Source organism: Phyllostomus hastatus, unplaced genomic scaffold (assembly GCF_019186645.2).
Source record: "Phyllostomus hastatus isolate PE091 unplaced genomic scaffold, TTU_PhHast_1.1 phas_contig_137, whole genome shotgun sequence".
Classification (NCBI taxonomy): Eukaryota; Metazoa; Chordata; class Mammalia; order Chiroptera; family Phyllostomidae; genus Phyllostomus; species Phyllostomus hastatus.
In genome coordinates this window covers 18152650-18170613 of record NW_025333583.1, presented here as the reverse complement: position 1 = coordinate 18170613, position 17964 = coordinate 18152650, and the positions used below count along the sequence as shown (strand labels likewise).

General features: G+C 49.3%; 1 protein-coding gene across 4 annotated transcripts in view; it reads left to right on the top strand.

Annotated features, from left to right (window-relative positions):
- Positions 1-5901: 5901 nt before the first annotated feature.
- Positions 5902-17964, top strand: part of NRP2 (neuropilin 2) — a 114413-nt gene continuing 102350 nt past the window's right edge. For all 4 annotated transcript variants that reach the window (XM_045855376.1, XM_045855366.1, XM_045855392.1 and 1 more), the window contains exon 1: positions 5902-6824. In XM_045855376.1, the coding sequence (XP_045711332.1) occupies positions 6752-6824 (73 nt within the window). In that variant the 5' untranslated portion in view covers positions 5902-6751. The remainder of the gene's footprint in view (positions 6825-17964) is intronic.

Below are 17964 nucleotides of genomic sequence, written 5' to 3'. Positions count from 1 at the left end.
ACAAATGATTTCTTGATCCCTGCAGAAAGCAAGCATCCTTCAGAGCCCCCTCCCCATCGGGGCTCTCATCTGGACTCTATGGGTTGATTGGCAGCTCAGTAAACTGCGTAGGAGTAAAAATGAAGGGGGAGTGTGGGAACTAATGACTATGGTGAGTGTGAATTAACCTACCCTGGAGTATCCTCAATAGCAAAAGGTCAGCTCCCTGACTCTAGCCTTTCCATCATGGCTTACATGCTCAAATTAGCAACTATTGCCATCATAATGTAACGATCACTTGACATATAGAGGTCTAATTAAGGTACCATAAGTCACACGTTACAAATTTGAAAATAGCAATAGCCAAAAAAAAGTCCCTTATAAATCTCTGGGGTTTCACTGGATATGTAAGCATGTGAATGGAGGAAAAGCAATGGGCACTCACAAATGGAAGATTCAAGTTTCCAGGAAAATTAATCTATGAATTTAGTAAGAGAATGGGAATTTGGGGTTCAAAAATAAGATAATTTTCTTGAATGGTAAACAATTTCAGACTGTGATTCTAAAATTCCCAATGACATCCCCTATAAATGCCATGAGATTACAAATAAGTTCTCGGCTTTGTTTGTGAGTGTGAAGTGGAGTATGTATATTTTTTTGAGGTACTGGGAAAGTCCTTTGTCTGAAAGTATCTCCTCTAAAAGCCCTGCCAAGATGACGAACATACTTTTTGACAAACGGTACCCAGTATAAATACTGTGATACTGGACCATCCCATTAAGCCCCACCTGTACATTAACATCCTCTTGGGGGATATGTGATTATTAATTTCAATTAGTTAGGGTAGCTGAAGTTAGGACTAAACCCAGTTTTAAACGTATGAATGAGGATGAAGTCAGAAAAGATCCCAACCAAAATTCAAAACCAGAAAGGACTAATAGTCATTCAAAGCAACGTCTTCCTTCTACAGGTGAGAAAACTGGTCCCAAATTGGTTCATAGACTTTTCAAGGACACCCGAGGGTGCTGGAGAGCTGAGGGTGGTGGAGAGGTGAGCAAGGGTAGCCCTCCAAGTTGGTATCTGCCACTCCAACCTGCTTCTCTCCACTGCGGACTGAAGCTGAGCCCAAGGGCCTAAGCAGCATGGTGAAGGCCCTGATTCCTAGTGAGTGCCCAGAGAGTCATCCAAGAGCACCCAGAAGTGACGGGGACGATGGACAATCATATGAGCCAGCACTTCTCTTCCTCACTAAATAGACACCAAACATTTTCAAATGATGCTTCTGTAGATAAGCATCGTTTGGGGCTCACTTTTTGGTGAGCAGATAAGACAGCCTCAGAGACTTATGAGTCTGAATTTCTCTGGGCTTCTATGGAAAATTTCATGTTCTGGTCTTATGATTACCTGAAGGTGAGTTGCTGAATATGGTAGCTGTTAAACACATGTAGAATCCATGTATTTTGAGGTTCTGGGAAATTGTATTTAATAAAATGGTAGTCAGTTAGTCACACCACGCACATTTCAAATGCCCAATAGCCATTTGAATGAAGAGCACAGATATCGCCAACATAGCCTGAGTTGCACTGGAAAACACTTCTCTAAAGGGAGACGTCCACTGGGTCCTTTTTGAAGCACTGATACCTTAAATGTATTAAAAATGAGTGTAGCAGAGGGGTGTGAGCCTCAGGCTTAAGACAAGCAGAGGAGAGAGAGCAACATGACTTTCTTTTCCTTTGCAAGGATTCCAGGAATGTTTGGATGAATTTTGCACATTTCACTCCTTTTTCTCTTTTTTTCATTCATAAGAGTCCCTCCCACCTGATCTGGCAGAGACACACACACACAGTTTAGAGTGAAGGGGATTTTAATACTGTATGGAAATCTGAAGAATGCTGGAAACCCACCAAAGGCAACATCAAATAGAAATGATGAGGCAGTGTTCAAATGTGTTGAAAAGAAATAAACGTGTTGCTGGTTTAAAGGGTGAGAGGGAAAATGCTTATTGACCAGAAACCTGGACTTTAGCTTCAAACAAAAGAATAAAAAATGAGGAGCTATTACATTTTAACCAAAGCTTTGCCTCTGAGACAGATGCAGCTAAATATTAACTAAAGCAGTGTAGTCAATTACAGATTAAGATGCAATTATGCCTCATAACTCCCCCTTTCAGGGTGAAAGCTTGACGATGTTAGGGCTGAGATAAGGGGATGCACCATGTGACAGGTGGCATCTATTGTGGAAGCATGAAGTTTCTGCAGCTTTTAAATCCTGCATTCCCAGGAGGCAAGACCCAAATGTCTTCCTTGCTCGCACACCTCCTTCACAGTCATGCTTCCACAAGCATTTAACAAGTACAATGCGCTGAGCACAGATGGAGAACCATACCTGAAACAGACCCCTAGTGACAACCAATGGTTGAGTAGGTGGGTGGGGAAAGGGCTGGATCCGCACCCACGAACCCCATCAGCTGGCACTTTGAATTCATCCCTGCAATCCTCCTGCCCCGCACCTGAGCTTTTCCTGCATTCAGATAGGCTCTTTGCTGTGGCTGCTAAATAAGGTCACAAGGTAAAGCTGGGAATCCCCCCACACTGGCATTTTAAGAACCATGTTCTCGGTGGCTTTTCCCTGAATTTGAGACATGTGCCCCCTATTTAAAAAGTGCCTGGAGAGGTAATGTCAAAAAATACTTATCCCAGAGCCCTTCAATGAAAGTGCAAATATCGAAGGCTATGTGTAAATATAATACCTCAGGAGAGAGGTTTCCAATTGCTTGGCCTACATCAGAATCACCTAAAATGTGTGTTAAAATACAGATTTTTAGACACCACCCAGATCTAAGGAATCCAGCCTGCAGGAGGATGGCACCCAGGGACCTGAGTTTTTAACACTACTCACCCTGGGTGATCCTGAAGTGCCCTCTGGCTTGGGACGGCCTAGCTGGGAACGCCCATCTTTCCACTGGGGTGTGGCTACGTTAGAGCTTTCTCCTAGCATCTTCTACAAATCTGTTTTATGTTCCGCACATCCCTTCCTGTCAAAGGAATGGAATGCAGGGTGGGATTATCTATTATTATTTCACAATTAAGGATAATGCTGTGAGCCGTCCTAGGTGAGTCAGTGATGCTGCCAGGAATCTCAGTTTTGCCGGTTAGCTGTTTCCTAGTCATTTCTAATCATTCGGTATTTCTGTTCACAAGCCCATTGTTTCTGTGGATGCTACCTACTAGCCATTTGGTAGGCAGGCTTCTCCATGAGTCAAGGATGTGAACTCCCCAAGTTATGAAAAGTACGGTGCCTGGCTCCTCACTCCTGCGCGTCTGGTGGAAACCAAACCAACTGCAGCCAAACCCCTGAGATTCCAGTCTAGACAAAGGAGCTGGGGCTCGGCAGGTCTGAGCCAGCCCCAGTCTGGAGAATTTCCCTAGGTTCATTTTCCACCCCGCACAAGTGGGACTTGTGTTCAGCTCCCAAGAGTCCTTGGAAGTCCAGGATTAAAGCAATTCTAAGTCCTCCCTGGACCCATGGGATCTTGTTCAGAGTGGACTGGGGGAGAACTGGTCTCACTCTGGGTCCTCCCTGGTCTGTTAAAGGGCTGTGAGCTCCTGGAAGTAAAAGCAACAGAAGTGCTACGGCAGGTAGTTATTACCATTATTTATTGAGTGCTGCCCCCTAGAGGATTAATAAATGGAGTCCTGAGGGCTCTGAACCAGACTCGCCAGACCTCGACGACCCAACTGCCAGAAATCAGGCCTTTCCTCAAGTGGGCTCTGGAGAGATCTCGCAGCAGGCCATCTGAGCACTCCCAGGAAGTAAATTAGCGCCCCCTTTAGGACACCGCTGAAAAATTAAAATTCATCATGCGGGCGGTCAGGTCCAGGCTCAGAAGCCTGAAACGAAACTGCTCTCTACCAGACCAAGGACTCTGGAAGCAGCCTGATGACACGAGACAGACTGGCAACCCTGAGACCCCCAGATCAGAAGTCCAAGTTGTGTCATTCTGTGGTTTCCCAGTGCACTTCGGTTTTTTTGCTTTTTCTTTCTTTCTCTCCTTCCTCTTCCCCATGCCCTTCCCTTACACTCTGGCCAGTATGTCCTCAGAAATAGTATTCCTCCATGGAGGGCGTGCACTGGAATGGCCTGGCAAGCCTGGTAAGTGGTGAGTCAAGGTGATACTAAATGACCCTCTTCATTTAGGCACCATCACTGTAGGTACTGTTATTTGTCCTTAGCTTAGCATCTTGACCATAATAGACGCCGAGGTCTCTGCTTAAGGTTCAAAATCCAAACTGCCTCTTTACTCCATTAAATAGTGGGGAGTGTCAGTCTTTCTTTATAACGGACACCTCAACAGGAAAAAGAAGTAAATCTGGAGTTTTTAATATTGTGGATGTGCTCTCAAGCCAAGGAAAGAAGAAGAGAAAGAAGGCAGTAAGAGGGAAAGAGGGAAAAAAATGAAAGGAATGGAAGGTAGCCTGCAGTCCCTCCGCCTGGCGATAGGCTTGCTGGAAGAAATCACCGGGTGTCTGTTAAATGCCCTTTCAAACCAGGCATCTAAGATTCCCAGAGAGATATGCAGCCTGTGGATTTACACACAACTGTAAAACCCCTCCATGGCTTGGCTTCACTATTTGCAAATCACTTCTGATTCAATTTTGTTTTGGTTATCTCAGCGTAAATAACAGTTAAGTGGGAGTTACAGATTTTCCAAACTCTAAAAGTGATAAACAAAGCTAATGGCAAGTCCAGATAAGGAGGAAAACCACCCAGAAGAATCTACAAGTACAAGCAAAGAAATAAATGGGATAGTCAGATGTGTGTGTTTCTTGTCACGGAAACTTTATTTTTCTTAATCGGCAGAGTGGCAGAAAAGGTACGTGCAGGGCGTTATTTAGACTGTTCTGTTAGAGTCTTTATGATAAGGTAGTAATAGGTGCCTAGTGAAACAAGACAGTGTAGAATCCACAGAGCCATCCTCAGAAACAAAGATACAAGTGTTTCCCTGTTAGCTTGCAGCTCCCTCTAAACAGTTGTCACACCTCCACCTAATAGCTGGCATAATGCTGCTTTTTTCACTCCAGGTTGTGGCCACATTTCCAAGGGACAAATGTGTATATAAGTAGTCACCGCAGCATTTTGAGAAGCCGTCATGTACCTGTCCGTTTTCTGGAGGGTTGGAGGAATCCAGTTTAATTACCTGAACAAATTCTTTGAAGTCTTTTCTCTTTTGGTAGTTGCAAGTTAGGGGTGTAAGGAGAAGTAAATCATCACCTAGAGAGGCGAGGAGTGTGTTTGGGATACAACAAAGGATCTGAGCAGTAAACGCAGGGTGTTGGGGATTTTATTCAGCCGGGGCTGTGCGTGTGTGTCGCCGCCACGCACTGCTGCCTCTGCGAACGCATGGCTGAGCTGCCGTCTCGCTCTCTACTCCAAACACCGTGCGCCACCCAACTCCTCTTGTAACGCCATTGAGCGTGGCATTGTGTTGGGTTCTACGTGTGTGGCATCGGAGTCAGGGACTTGGGGGGAACAAGGGTTTCCCCGTTTCCCGCGGAGTCTCCCTCGGGCGGGGGCGACGCGACCAAGGGCAGCGCGCCCTGGATGTGCCCGGGGGCGCTCCTTCTCCGGAGCATTTAGGCACGGGCGGCTCGGCGCAGCTAGGAGCTGAGGAGTCTAGGGTGGGCGGGAGGTTCCGGGTGGGAGTGGGGCGGCTGGGTGGGAGCTGACTTAACTTTGATCCGGCCGAGGCCCCGGGGAAGCCGACGCCGCCCCGCCCGAGGTGGGTGCCGCGGCGCTCGGCTCTGCGCCGCGCGTCTCCGCGGCTGCCTCTTTAATCAGGAACACAGAAGGGGCGGGCCCTGAGCCGGCGCGTAATCGGATAGCTCTGCCGCGGCTCTGACATCCACATGCTGCTCGGCCTGAAAAGGCAGGGGGGAGCCGGAGGGGAAGCAGAGAACGCGAGCGAGGCAGCAGCCGGCAGCCCGCCCCCAGCACATCCTCATACGCTCAGACACTCGGCCAGGCGCTGGGCGAGGTGGAGGTGAAGGCGGGCGCGAGCGAACTCGGAGAGGGGCTCGCTCACTCCCAGGCGATCCCAGGCGCCTCCACCGCACCGGCAGCAGCAACGGCAGCAGCACCAGCGGCTTCCTTCTTCAGATTCCCCTCTTGAGGCTGGCTGAGCGGGTGTAGCCCTTGGGGGAGGATCTCGCTAGGGGAACTCGGCGAGGGCAAGAGCCGGCAGGGCAAGAGCCGGGCGGCCGCCTCCTACTCCGGCCGTTCGGTGGTGGGTGCCTCCGCCCTCGCGTGGGTCCCGGGTGCCGGGGACTGTGTGTCAGTTTACGTCTCTGAGATCACACAGCTGCCCGGGGGCAGTGTGATGCCCAAGGCAAGTCTTGGCTTTTTTTTTTTATTACAATTTTTTTTACGCTTGGCTTTCGGGAAATATTCGTGATGTTGTAGGATAAAGGAAATGATACTTTGAGGAACTGGAGAGGACATAGATCCGTTTTGTTTTTAAGAGAGGAAACCCGTCCTCTCTTCCCGGTTTGCTCCCTCTTTGCTGATTTCAAGAGCGACCCTCCTCCTGGTGAGGTGGGAATCCAGCAAGAATAAAGGTGAAGACGGACCGCCAGAACCCGGGAGGGAAACACTGGCCATCAGGAACCTCTGCAGAAGACACTGTTAGGAAGACAGAAGACCGAGAAAACACAAAGACTTACAATTATACAAGAAACCTACAAATCCAGCTCTGGAGAGAGCCTCTTTCTCCAAAATGGATATGTTTCCTCTCACCTGGATTTTCTTAGCTCTCTACTTTCCAGGACTCGAAGTGGGAGGCCAAGCAGGTAAGCCCCTCGAAGTTTTCTCTATCTATTCAACATGCTTTCCCTTTAAAAGTGACTGCTAATGCAGGGGGTGGGGGCACAAGGAATGGCACAGGAAAGAGGCTCCCTCAGCACTGAATAATTTAAAGAGAGATCCCAGCCGGCCCTCCCTGCCGTACACCACCGCTGCTGCTAAAACCCAACTTTATTCTCCTGCTAGGAGTGTGTGTGTGTGTGTGTGTTTTGAAACATAGACAGAATTTGGCGGTGTTCAGATGTCACATATGGACTGAATCAAAGGTTTAAAAATACTACAAAGCCTTTTTGCATTACGGTTTTTGGGAATTTTTTTCCCTTTCTTGAAGCAGAGCACATCTCCCTTGAGTTTCTCTAACCTAGCCAGCGGAATATAAATCATTTGCATTCTCTCCACTTAGCTACATTGAGCAATGTTAACTGAAGGGCTTGGGAAAGGCAAGAGTCTAGTTTTGATTTTCCAGTGCTGTGGATTCTTTGCAGAATGTGCGGATACGCCTCAAAATCACAGGGCTCAGGCTGCTGGAGCAAGTTGGCTTTCGGCTGAGCTAGGGGCTTGGAGCTGGGCGCTGCTGGCAACCAAGGCGGTTAATGTCCCTGCTCTCTTTCCTGCATCCATGTGTTTTCTGAGGAAGTAAATCATGGTCTTTAAAAAAATTGTTGGATAAAACAAATGGTGTGGCCCTCCAAGGTCTCCCTTGTGAAGTGGTTAGAAACTTTTGAGAGGAATTTGTTCTCAACCACTGCCAAGAAGGGTGTGTGGACTGAGTGCGGAGATAAGCACCGCAGGCCCAGAATGTCGGAGACCAGTATTTGTGTGGGTATGTGTGTGTGTGGAGGGGCGGCTGGCACAGGGGTGCACTTCGGAGCAGGGACCGCTGGTTTCAGGGAATCTGGTGGGGCTTGTCCTTCCTTCCCTCCACCACTTCCCAGGGTGAGCCTGTCTCCCCTGTGGGAACAGTGTCTGGAATCTGACAAAACTCTCAGAAGCTGCTACAGGTGATTGAGAATGAGGAAACCATCTATGGAGGAAAGAAGGAAAAGAGAAGGGAGAAAAAGCCCTCCTGCGTGCTCAGCCGGCAGCATTTCCAAGGCTACAGCTGCAGTGTAGAGCTAACCCCTTGCATCCTCTTGGGCACCTCCCCCCATCAGAACGGCCAGTGGGTCGGGTGGGAGCCAGCTTTGAGTACAGGGGAAGTTTGTGCCTGGTTCTCTGGTTCTCACCTTCGAACACGCACACACACACACACACACACACACAGGCTCGGGTTTTTATTTGAGGGGGAAGGAAATACAGGATCGCCCTTGCAATCCAAATCCACATGTTTGCTGTACCTTCTCTGCCATGACTGGTCTCCACTTGGGGAGATTACCTGTGCCTCCGCATTCCCTCTCACCTTAATTCTAAGTTCCCAGTTTGAAGTGAAATGAAATTACCTCCTGCCGACCTGAAGGCTGCATAAATTATGTATGTTTGTGTGATTCGCTGTGTGTGTGCACTCGCACGCGAGCGCGCAATGAGGATGCCCACGGTATATTATGTATTCAGGCACAGTCTCTGGTAGGCCCCGGTTCACGAGTGCGCAGACACTGGCGCACACGCCGGCAAGCGCACACACTCACACACATGTACACACAACTTCAGAATCTGTGTGTTGTGCAGAGCGGGAGGGGTCGTGAAGACGGGGGACATCTTCTACCCCAGATGTTCGCACATCTGTCCCCGAGCGCTGTGTGGAGTGTGTACATGGAATTGGACCCACTCCCCCTCCGCCACCTGCCTCGGCTCTCTCTGCAGAGCCCCCCGCCCCCACCCCGCAGCCTCGCTACGTCAGTCCTAGAGAAGCCCGGAGGCGCGGAGCAAGTCACCCTTTCGGTGGGACGCGGAGCTGGGACCCGCCCAGGGACAGATACTCTCCAGCCCCGCGAAAAGGAGATCGTAAGCCCCGCGCTGCTCGGGCTTTCCTTCGGAGCAGCCCACTGGCACTCAGGCAGCTGGCGGCGGGTGGCAAAGGGCGAGGCCCAGCCAGACCTCTGACTCACCCAGTGCGCGCCGGCCCGGAGGGGGCCGGGCCCCGCCGGCTGCAGCGACGGCGGGAACCCACTCTGAGGAATCGGGCGGAAAGGAGGGTGGAAGGTGAAAGAGGGGGAGCAATTGAGCAAATAGCCCCGCGGCGTGCGGCCTCTGGGACTGGCGGGCGGCGCGCACCAGGCTCCCCCTCTCCTCCACACGCTGCCCAGCCAGATCGCAGCTCCGCCGCCTTCCTGCCTCCCTTCTGCCCCGGCTAGTCTGGCCCGCTGGCCAGGCCCTGTCCGGAGCTCCCTCTCTGCCTTCCCGCCTTCCATTCCGCGCTGCATCAACCCTCCCTCCATCCCTGGAGAGCCGTCTTTGACTGGCTGAGGCCCGCGGCCGGCGGAGCTGAGGGTCTGAGCCCTGGTTGAACTGGGTGGCGGGAAGCCGGGGTGGGATTTCCGAGCCGAGGGCGGAGAGAGGGACGGAAAGAAGCCAGCTGGAGCCTCGGGAATGCGCGCAACACGCACCGCCTCCAGAAGCGCTGCGCGCTGAGCGCCCGCTGGTGCACCGAAACAGGTGAAGAGCACGCGGCTCCGGCATCCACGTGGTGGTGAGGACTTGGTGGCCCCCAGCCCACCCCAGCCCCCAGCGCCGTCTCTAATGCCGCATCGATTTGTTTGGGCTACGCAGTAGAAACACAGCCGAGCAATCCATAAACATTCTATTAGGCAAAAGTATTCCCAGTGAAAGCAAAACCGAGGCTCAAGCCTGGGCAAAGTTGGCAGGCTCTGACTCCTCCAGCCTCTGTCCCCCGCTCCTGCCTAAGGACACCACCAGGGAGAAGCCTGCGGCTTTTCCTCGAGGCTGCCCCTTGCCAGAAAGTTAAGTCGCGGCTGCAGTTCCCTGCGTGGAAGAAACCTCTGCAGTAGCTGGTGAGCCTCCCCGCCTCCCCCTGCCGCCTCGCTCTTTGCTTTTCCACGTGAGAAAAAGAAATATTCACTGCCAATGCTTCATTTTTGCTGATTGATTTCTTTTTAATATCAACACAATTTAATGGAGGCAGGCGAGCTGTGATTAAATGGCTGCCCCCACCTTTCGCCTGGAGCTAACTGCACCACCGCAGTTTTTCCCACCAGGTCCCGGCGCCTGGCTGCTGGGGGCAGGGAGGGAGCAGCGCTCACTCTTTAGGGCTGGAGAGGGATGGTGGTGGAAAAAACCGGTCAACCCCCTGGGAATCAGGGGGTTGTCAGGGTGGGAATCAGCTTTCCTGGCCAAGCTGAGGGGATTCATCCCGGCGGAGAGCAGGACCGGTACAATGGCACCGGCCCCATCAAGACAGCATAAAGTGTGTCCAATAAAGTGGGGTCACTCCTGTCGACCAAGATGGCCGCCTGTACGCCAGGACACTTTGGGTCAAGAGGGAAACTGTCTAAGTCAGAGCAGACACATCTGACAAGGAGACACACCTAGGATATCTGCACACGTGGTCAGAGCAGCCACATCTGCAGAAGGGGACCACCCACACAGATAGGCTCCTGGGCAAATTCCCCACTTGCCATCAGGGGTGCCAAGACAGTTACCAAAAGACCCAGAAGGGTGGAGTCCACCACTTTCAAGGTATAACAGAGTCAGGTTCCAGACCACTGCTGAGACAGCTGAGCTCCACACACCAGAGTGCTGCTGCATGCCATGCTGATCTCCCTTGGCATGGGCTGCCAGAGGCTCTACCCTGCTGGACTGAGGACTTCATCTGCCCTGCTGCCCACCTGGCTCTGGAGATCCCTGCAAGATGCTGAAGATCCCCTAGCCCACCGTGCTGTCTCATGGACCTACAGACTGAGGCTCTTGGACTTGGGTTCATTAATCCCCATTGATTATTCTGTGTATGTGTTATAATTCTCTTAGATCGTTAGAGTGTGAGTGGGATATTAATGTATGTTGGTTCTACTTTGAGTGAACCTGCATGTAATAAAAGCTGAGTGAATAGCAGCATAATTACTGTGTGTGACTCTGGTCTATTCCTTGGTGCCGGGCTGCTCGGCAGGCAGCTAGCAGAGCAGTTGCCTGGCTGAGTTATAGGAAAGACTGTATCACAAACTTACGCTCGTGACGGTCCGACACATTCGTGTTGCTGCTGCTGCAGCTCTGGTTGAATTTGTCTGGAAGGGGAGGGAATGCATGCTCTGGTTTATTGGCACGTGCTCACTGCTTGCCTCCCTCCCTCCACCTCCCTTCCTTCCTTTCAGTTTCAGACGGAGAGGAGAGCCCCCTGGCGCTAGCCATCCCCTGTCAGCGCCTGGCCACAAAACTCCCCTTTGCTGGAGTTAATCGTGGTCCGCAGGGGACTAGGTTACGCTCAGGAAATCATTCAGTCCCTGACAATGGGTTTCTTCAGAGAGTGGCAACTCCCAGCCCCAGTGTCCACACTGCTTGGAGCCAAAAGAACCCAGACCCTATAACCTACCCCACATACCCTCCTCTGCCTAGAGAGCTTTGATGGTGCTGGGGTTTTAACACCATTGCCTGGACTTGAGGCAGACGCTCCATTCAACCTTCCATCTGAAATGATCAGATAAGAGGTGTAAATTGGCTGTGGGAGACAGGTCTCTGTGTTCAAACAACTCCTGAAAGAGAGGCAATGATAGTCTAGGCTCCAGATGAGGGTTTGGAGAGGGTTTCTGTTTTAGCCTGCCCCCCACCCCCACCCCCACCGCCAGGCAGGATAATTATGAGCGGGCATAATAATTTGCAACAAAACTATCCACTTCTAGATTCTTCACAGACAGCCTGTTCTAGGTCCCGGGGACTGATCCCACGCCCGCCTGCACTCCATAGGTGCCCAGTGAACTTTACCCCATCAACAGGCCCCGGAGGTAGCGAAACTGTTGCCTGTTGCCAACAGTGCACACAGTGCAGAACAGCCGGGAGAGGCGGGCTCCTGCCAGGGCTACGGGGCAAGCCCCTTCTTGTCCACTGAGCCTGGTAGGACTGTGAATGCCCAGGCAGCACCCTGCGTTTGGACTTTTGTCATTCTGTGGAGCCCTCAGATTACGCTGCAGAGCACCCGACTGGCAAAATGAAAGGCTGGAAGTGACTGGAACCCCAGGCTATCCAGACAGGACTCCTGCTGCCTACCAAATGGCTTTCAACCCCTGCTATTGAATGTAAAGTCCGCACTGGGGCCATGAAAGGCCAGTGCCTATCTTCATGGTGTAGGAGAAGCTAGGAGCCCAAACGCCAGTTCATATGCATTGAATTGAGAGGCATGCATGCAAACAACAGTTGGGCCTGGTGGGGGCGGGGAGTTAGATAATTCTGGGTAACCTACCTGGTGTTTTGACTCAGCTGCTCATTAAAGCAATCAAGAGAATGAGCTGACCTTGGATAATCTAAGTGTGGGACAATTCTGAGTTGGCAGAATTCCGAGCTGGTTTCGTGGGTAAAGAGTTTTCAGAATGCATTCCCCAGAAGTCCAGTTTGGAAAGACTTTAGGAAATAAAGATGTGATTTCCCATTCTTACAAGATCGAGCGGAAGCAAAATACCATTTTAATTTCTTTCACTGACAAGAAAGGACTTGAAAAGTGACGTCTGAGAAGTAGTCTGTAATGTCATTAACATATGTGATGATTACATCATCTGACCATCATTTGCCACTGGACGGTTGTTGAGGCACCCTCCTGGAGTGGCAGGCATGTGTTTGATCCCCAGAAGTTAAGTCTTTGTACTGTTCCTTCCAGGTAAGGAAGTCACTTAGAAAAAAAAAATTAACCCATTCCTGGAAGATCCTGTGGGAGTTTGTACTGGAGAGCCTATGGCATTTTTCAAAGCTCCATCTATCTTGATGAGAAATGGCTGAGGGCTTAATGGCTTCCTTACGATACGTAACAGGATTCAGGATTCAGTGGGGTGGTTCCTGGCAGTGGGGCTGGCCCCCTAGGAGAAAGCATCTTCTAAAGGTTTAGGAAACTGTCAAGTTTAGATAAGGCTGAGCTCTGATCCTATGGGACCTTGGTTGTATTAATAAGGAGAAATTAATTTTTAACCACTGGGCACGTTGCCAAATTATGTGACCTTTGGCAGACCAGCTGTGCTATAAAAATAAATCCCCCATTTCTGAAAATGCTGTTCTTATCCAGTAGAACAATAACAATGTGGTATTTGGCATAGGTGAAGAGTAAGGTTGAGAAGAAAGGAGAAAAGGGGGAGTTGCCAGCAAAAACCCCTCCCATGTTTTGACACAGAGTTTCAGGCCCGATCATCCTCTCGACTCCCCACACGCCCAAAACACACACCCTGGTCTCCAGTACACAGGAAAGGGCCAGGAGGACGAGGAGCAGGGTCCCGGGGGAGCAGGGAATGGAGAAGGTGTTAAGTGCTTCCAGCCCTCTCACGCCCCAGCCTTGAACACGTCTTCCATTGTCCACACGGACAGATGACTGGCACAGGAGGAGAAAAGGGAGTTTCAAACAGGCAACACGTTGGTCTTTCCCTGAATGCCGCTACATAAGTTTGCCCCATGGAGGTTTTGGGGAGAACTTCAGTGGGCTTTCCAGCTTCTGAAGCCGCGGAGACAGACTGCCTGGGTTTAACATGCAGCCCAGCCACTTGCCAGTCCTGTGATCCAGAATACTTCATCTCTCTGTGCCTCAGCTTCCTGGTCTGTCAGATGTGTTGGATAATAATATAGCCTGCATCATAGTTACTATTATCTGCCAATTCTGAAGTTATTTCGTCTTTAAAACGGCATCAGCCCACACTGCTGTGGCTCAGTGGGGTGGGAATCATTCCACAAAGCAAAAGGTCACCGGTTCGATTCCCTGTCAGGGCACATACCTAGGTTATGAGTTCGTCCCTGGTTGGAGCGCCTACTAGAGGCAACTGATTGATGTTTTTGTTTCACATTGATATTGATATCTTCCCTTCCCCTTTCTCTAAAAATAAACAAAATCTTGAAAAGAGAAAACAGCTTCAGTGGGGTTAACTGTATTACAGAAAACCCACTATACCCATTGTGGTAAGTTCATGTTATTTTTATGAGTTTTTTCAATAAGTAGATAATTATTCCTTCTCAGCTCTTACCCCACCAAACCTTTGCCTGTGTCCCATAAGCTTCAGATTATCTCTCAGCATTCTGTCCTTCAGAGAAGGCTGTTCACTGCTGGGTCCTCATCTTAGATCCACTTCTTCTCTTTGCGTTTTTTTCTCTTCTTGTTCTTCCACTTTGTGTTCTCGCCTCTACTGATGTTTTTAAAGTCTCTCTCCCTTTTTTCCTTTCCTTTTCTTCTATCCTTCATCAGGAAAGGGTGCTCAGCAGGGATCACAGGGTGGAAGGTGCCCCCCCCTCCACCCCGAATGCGCAATAACTTCTACTCTGGCATTAAGGCCCCTCAGCAGCTGAACTCAAAAAAGTCATCATAAAGACAAAATAGCTTTTACCCAGCAAGACTCTTAATAATCCCATTTCCCTCTGGGTCTTCATAAAAGAGTCATGATCTAATCCAGAAAAGAGGGAGGGGGCCTGGGACTGACAAAAGGAGACCTCTCCCTGTGGTGTGCAGCGGCCGGGGCCACTGGCCCGCTTAATGCACACGTCCAGGGTGCCCCTGCTCACTGCCTCCCAAGATCCCGTGATAACCAGGGCTCTGGCCAGTCTGCCAGTGAAACAGATAAAGGGAATTGCAAATTACTGGACTGAGTGGTAATAATAATTGCTTTGATAAAGGGGAAAAATAAAACAGATGTGCCCAAAAGGCACTGGGAGGGGCGGCAGCACTAGGGGGGTGGGTAGAGAGAAATGAACTGAAACCCAGCAAGAGACGATCCATTACCAGCACCAGTTCAGTGATGAAGTAACAGTTTGCATCTTCCCAATGCTCCTGACAACAGGAATCTAGAACTTGCCTTTGGGAGGGACGGTGGGGGTCTGGTGGGAGGGGGCAAGAAAACCCTCTGATGAGTTATTTTTACCATTATTAGGATTAAAATGTAAGTGTCGTTTGAACTTATTATCTGAGATTAGAGTGTCTTCAGAGACATAGTTTACACTAACTCTACCCTGACTTGTGACTAGGTGTTGTTACCCCCAGCAAAACATTTAAACACTCAGTTTATCACTAAAGAAAATTCCCATGTAATGGCGCCTGTGGGCTGGGAAGAAAGGGCTGTAGCTGGAGAAGCAGAACAATGGGCGAGAAGGCTTTCTTGGAATTTGTGATCCCTACCAATACTTTTGGTGTTACTTTAGGCAATTAGTAATGTATTAACTCATCAAACCTCACTGAGACTGCTGCTTGGGAAAGGCTCCGGTCTGATCCTGTAAGGTTCGCTAAGATGAGTCGGAATGGGGCCACGCCCCCAAGTTGCGGACCTCCAGCAGAACAGATTAGGCTGTCCTGAGCTCTTGCACAACTTGGGACTGCTATTTTCAACCGGCGTGCCGCAAGAATTTTTAAAACATGCAATACCCAACTATTTAGTTAGGGGCACTGTCCTCTTTTCCCTTAGATGGTCAAATAAAAATAAATGACAACAGCCAACACAACAATAATCATCCGGTGTGAATGAATCAAAATTATACCTATTTTTTTGTCACATAGGCAGAAAATATATTTTGAGTTATGCTGAACAATTTTAGTAATTAATCTATGTGTAAAAGGTTGACGATTGCTGCCTGTGGATATATGGAAGAGCTTCAGTCTCCCAGGTCTGAGGTGGGGAGAGGGGAAGGGTACCCTTGGTGTGGGTGATGAGGGAGCGTCTGAGCCCAGACTGAGAGAAGAGATGGGACTTAGAGCTGGGAAGGGCATTCCACGGTAAGGGGAAGGTGGGAGCAGAGAGCTGGCCACTGGGGTTGTTTGAGGCAACCCTCAGAAGCTGCAGTTTAGAATGTATGGGGGGAAATAATTGCAAATAAGGTTGGAAATAGTAGCTTGAGCTAAATGCAAGGCCCAGATTGCTAGGCCAGGGGGTTTAGGTTTCATTTACTAACCAATGGGGAGCCATTGATGTTTCAACGTAAGGCTTCAGTTAATCAAAATAAATGAAAAAATATATTACATTACCATTTTTTTCCTCCTTTGGTTTTTGGAGAGACCTCAAAATTATTCTTCTTCTATTTCCTTCCCCAAATGTCTATTGAAATGGTCAGGAATTGTAATCCCAGATCTCTCATCAATGGCATCAAAATTGCATTTACAATGAAGGCTGGGAAAGAGTGGACATAAATATAAACTAATGATATTATATTGGCTGCCCTATTGGAATTGCATTTGTTTATGATATAAGATGACATATAACAAGGTTACCACAGGTGGCATGATTCGAGGTCAGGAAAGTAATCGCATCAAACATACATTTTAACGATTAAACGAAGGTTCATTTTCAGAATCCAAATTGAGGGGAAGAGACTTCCCAAAGCCCCGCTTCCACACCCAGAACCCAGCTCTCGCCTTGGTGAGTCACTGGAGGGTTCTCCTAGAAGAGGGGGATTCGCCGTGTCCTGTTCTCCTTTTTCCACACTCCGGTGCCGGCCTCCTCTCCCGCTGCTCTCAGATCCCCTCCTTTCTGCCCTCCCCGAGATACTTTTATTCAGATTTTGAACTTTATCACTGCAGAAGTTCACAAGGATTTCCATTTGCTGTGCCTTCAGGAGTGCATCACTCACTGCCACCCGGCCCCATAAATTGAATAGATTGCATCCCTTCCCAGTTGCCTTAGGAAGTGGTCAAACAGCCGCATTCCTGGGCTGATGGATTGGCTCATTTCTCCCCAGCTTAAGCCAAGATACAGATTTTATGAGACTGTCTTGTGACAGGCTGAAGTCGCTTTGAATAAAACAAAATCCAGCCTCGGCCCACAGAAAAAAACTCTTAAAACACAGCTTATCCAGGGTAAGTGAGCAAAATTTGATTAGAACGCTGAGCGAAAGACTTTGATGACTGGGGCGAAAGATTTTAAGAAACTCTTTTTGGTCTTTTTATGCGTCGCAATTGTTGACTCGCACACAGAGCTGTGTACCCATAATGTTTATACACACGCAGCCGCAGACTCAGTTAAGAAAAGGAACGTCAGTAGAGCTACTGTGATTAAAAGAGACATTTGAACTCTCCATAATGCGAGACAGACGTGTTCCTCTGAGGACTCCTGGAGTTTTGTTTTAGGCTTGCCTAAAGCAGATGAAACAGGTGTACCACCTTGAATAAATAATCTGGCTGTCTAGGAAGGTGGAGAACCTTTACTGTTTTGCTTCATCTGTGGGATATAAGATCCCCCACCTCAGTATACAGATTTTGAATTTTAGAACTGAAACTGACCTCTAGACTCACTCTGTACAGTTTATAGATGAGAGCACAAAGGCTCAGAGTAGTTTACTAACCTAGCTAAGGTCCCACAGCTTGCTAGTGGTATGATCAGACTCTGGGCGAGAATCCTTCCTGGCAAAGTGGCAAGGTACCAACTTCTCTTTTTAGCAGAAGAAATCTTCTTTGCCTCGGCTACTAGTAAGTAAATGAAAACAATGCTGTGGAAATAGGGACAGGATGGGATTATACTGTGGATAAAGGATAAATTCTAAAGTAAATAAAGTATATTATTTTAATGGAAATGTGACCCACTACTTTTCTCCACCAAGTGCCCTCAGGTGTGTGTAAGAAAGAGATGCATTCCAATCCTTCTGCGCTCTCTTTGCCTTGGCATTTTAAAGTAGCACACAGGACCCGGTGTCTGGTTCTGTGGGTTTCCAACTCTATTCCAGCAAGGCCTGATGTTCTTACAGAGCAGGCCCGTCGGAGATGAGGGGAGGGGCTTCGAGGGGGCCCTACGCCGGTTCTACGCCCTACCCTCCGTCCCAGCACCCGAGAAGAGCTTCACTTTCAGCTGCCTTGCACATGGGAGTTCAGGGTAGAGTTTTGTTCAAGGGGAAAACAAACAAACCCTTCCAAAAAGAATTTGAAACTTACACACTTAATTCAATTCACTCATTGAATTTGATCTCTCTTCTTGCTAATGTCGGGCCCCACCCCTTCCTGCCAACCTGGTCCCATTAACCCGGACCCACCTTTAGCAACACCCTGACTCTGCAACCTCACATCCAGCCAGTCCTAAAGTCCCC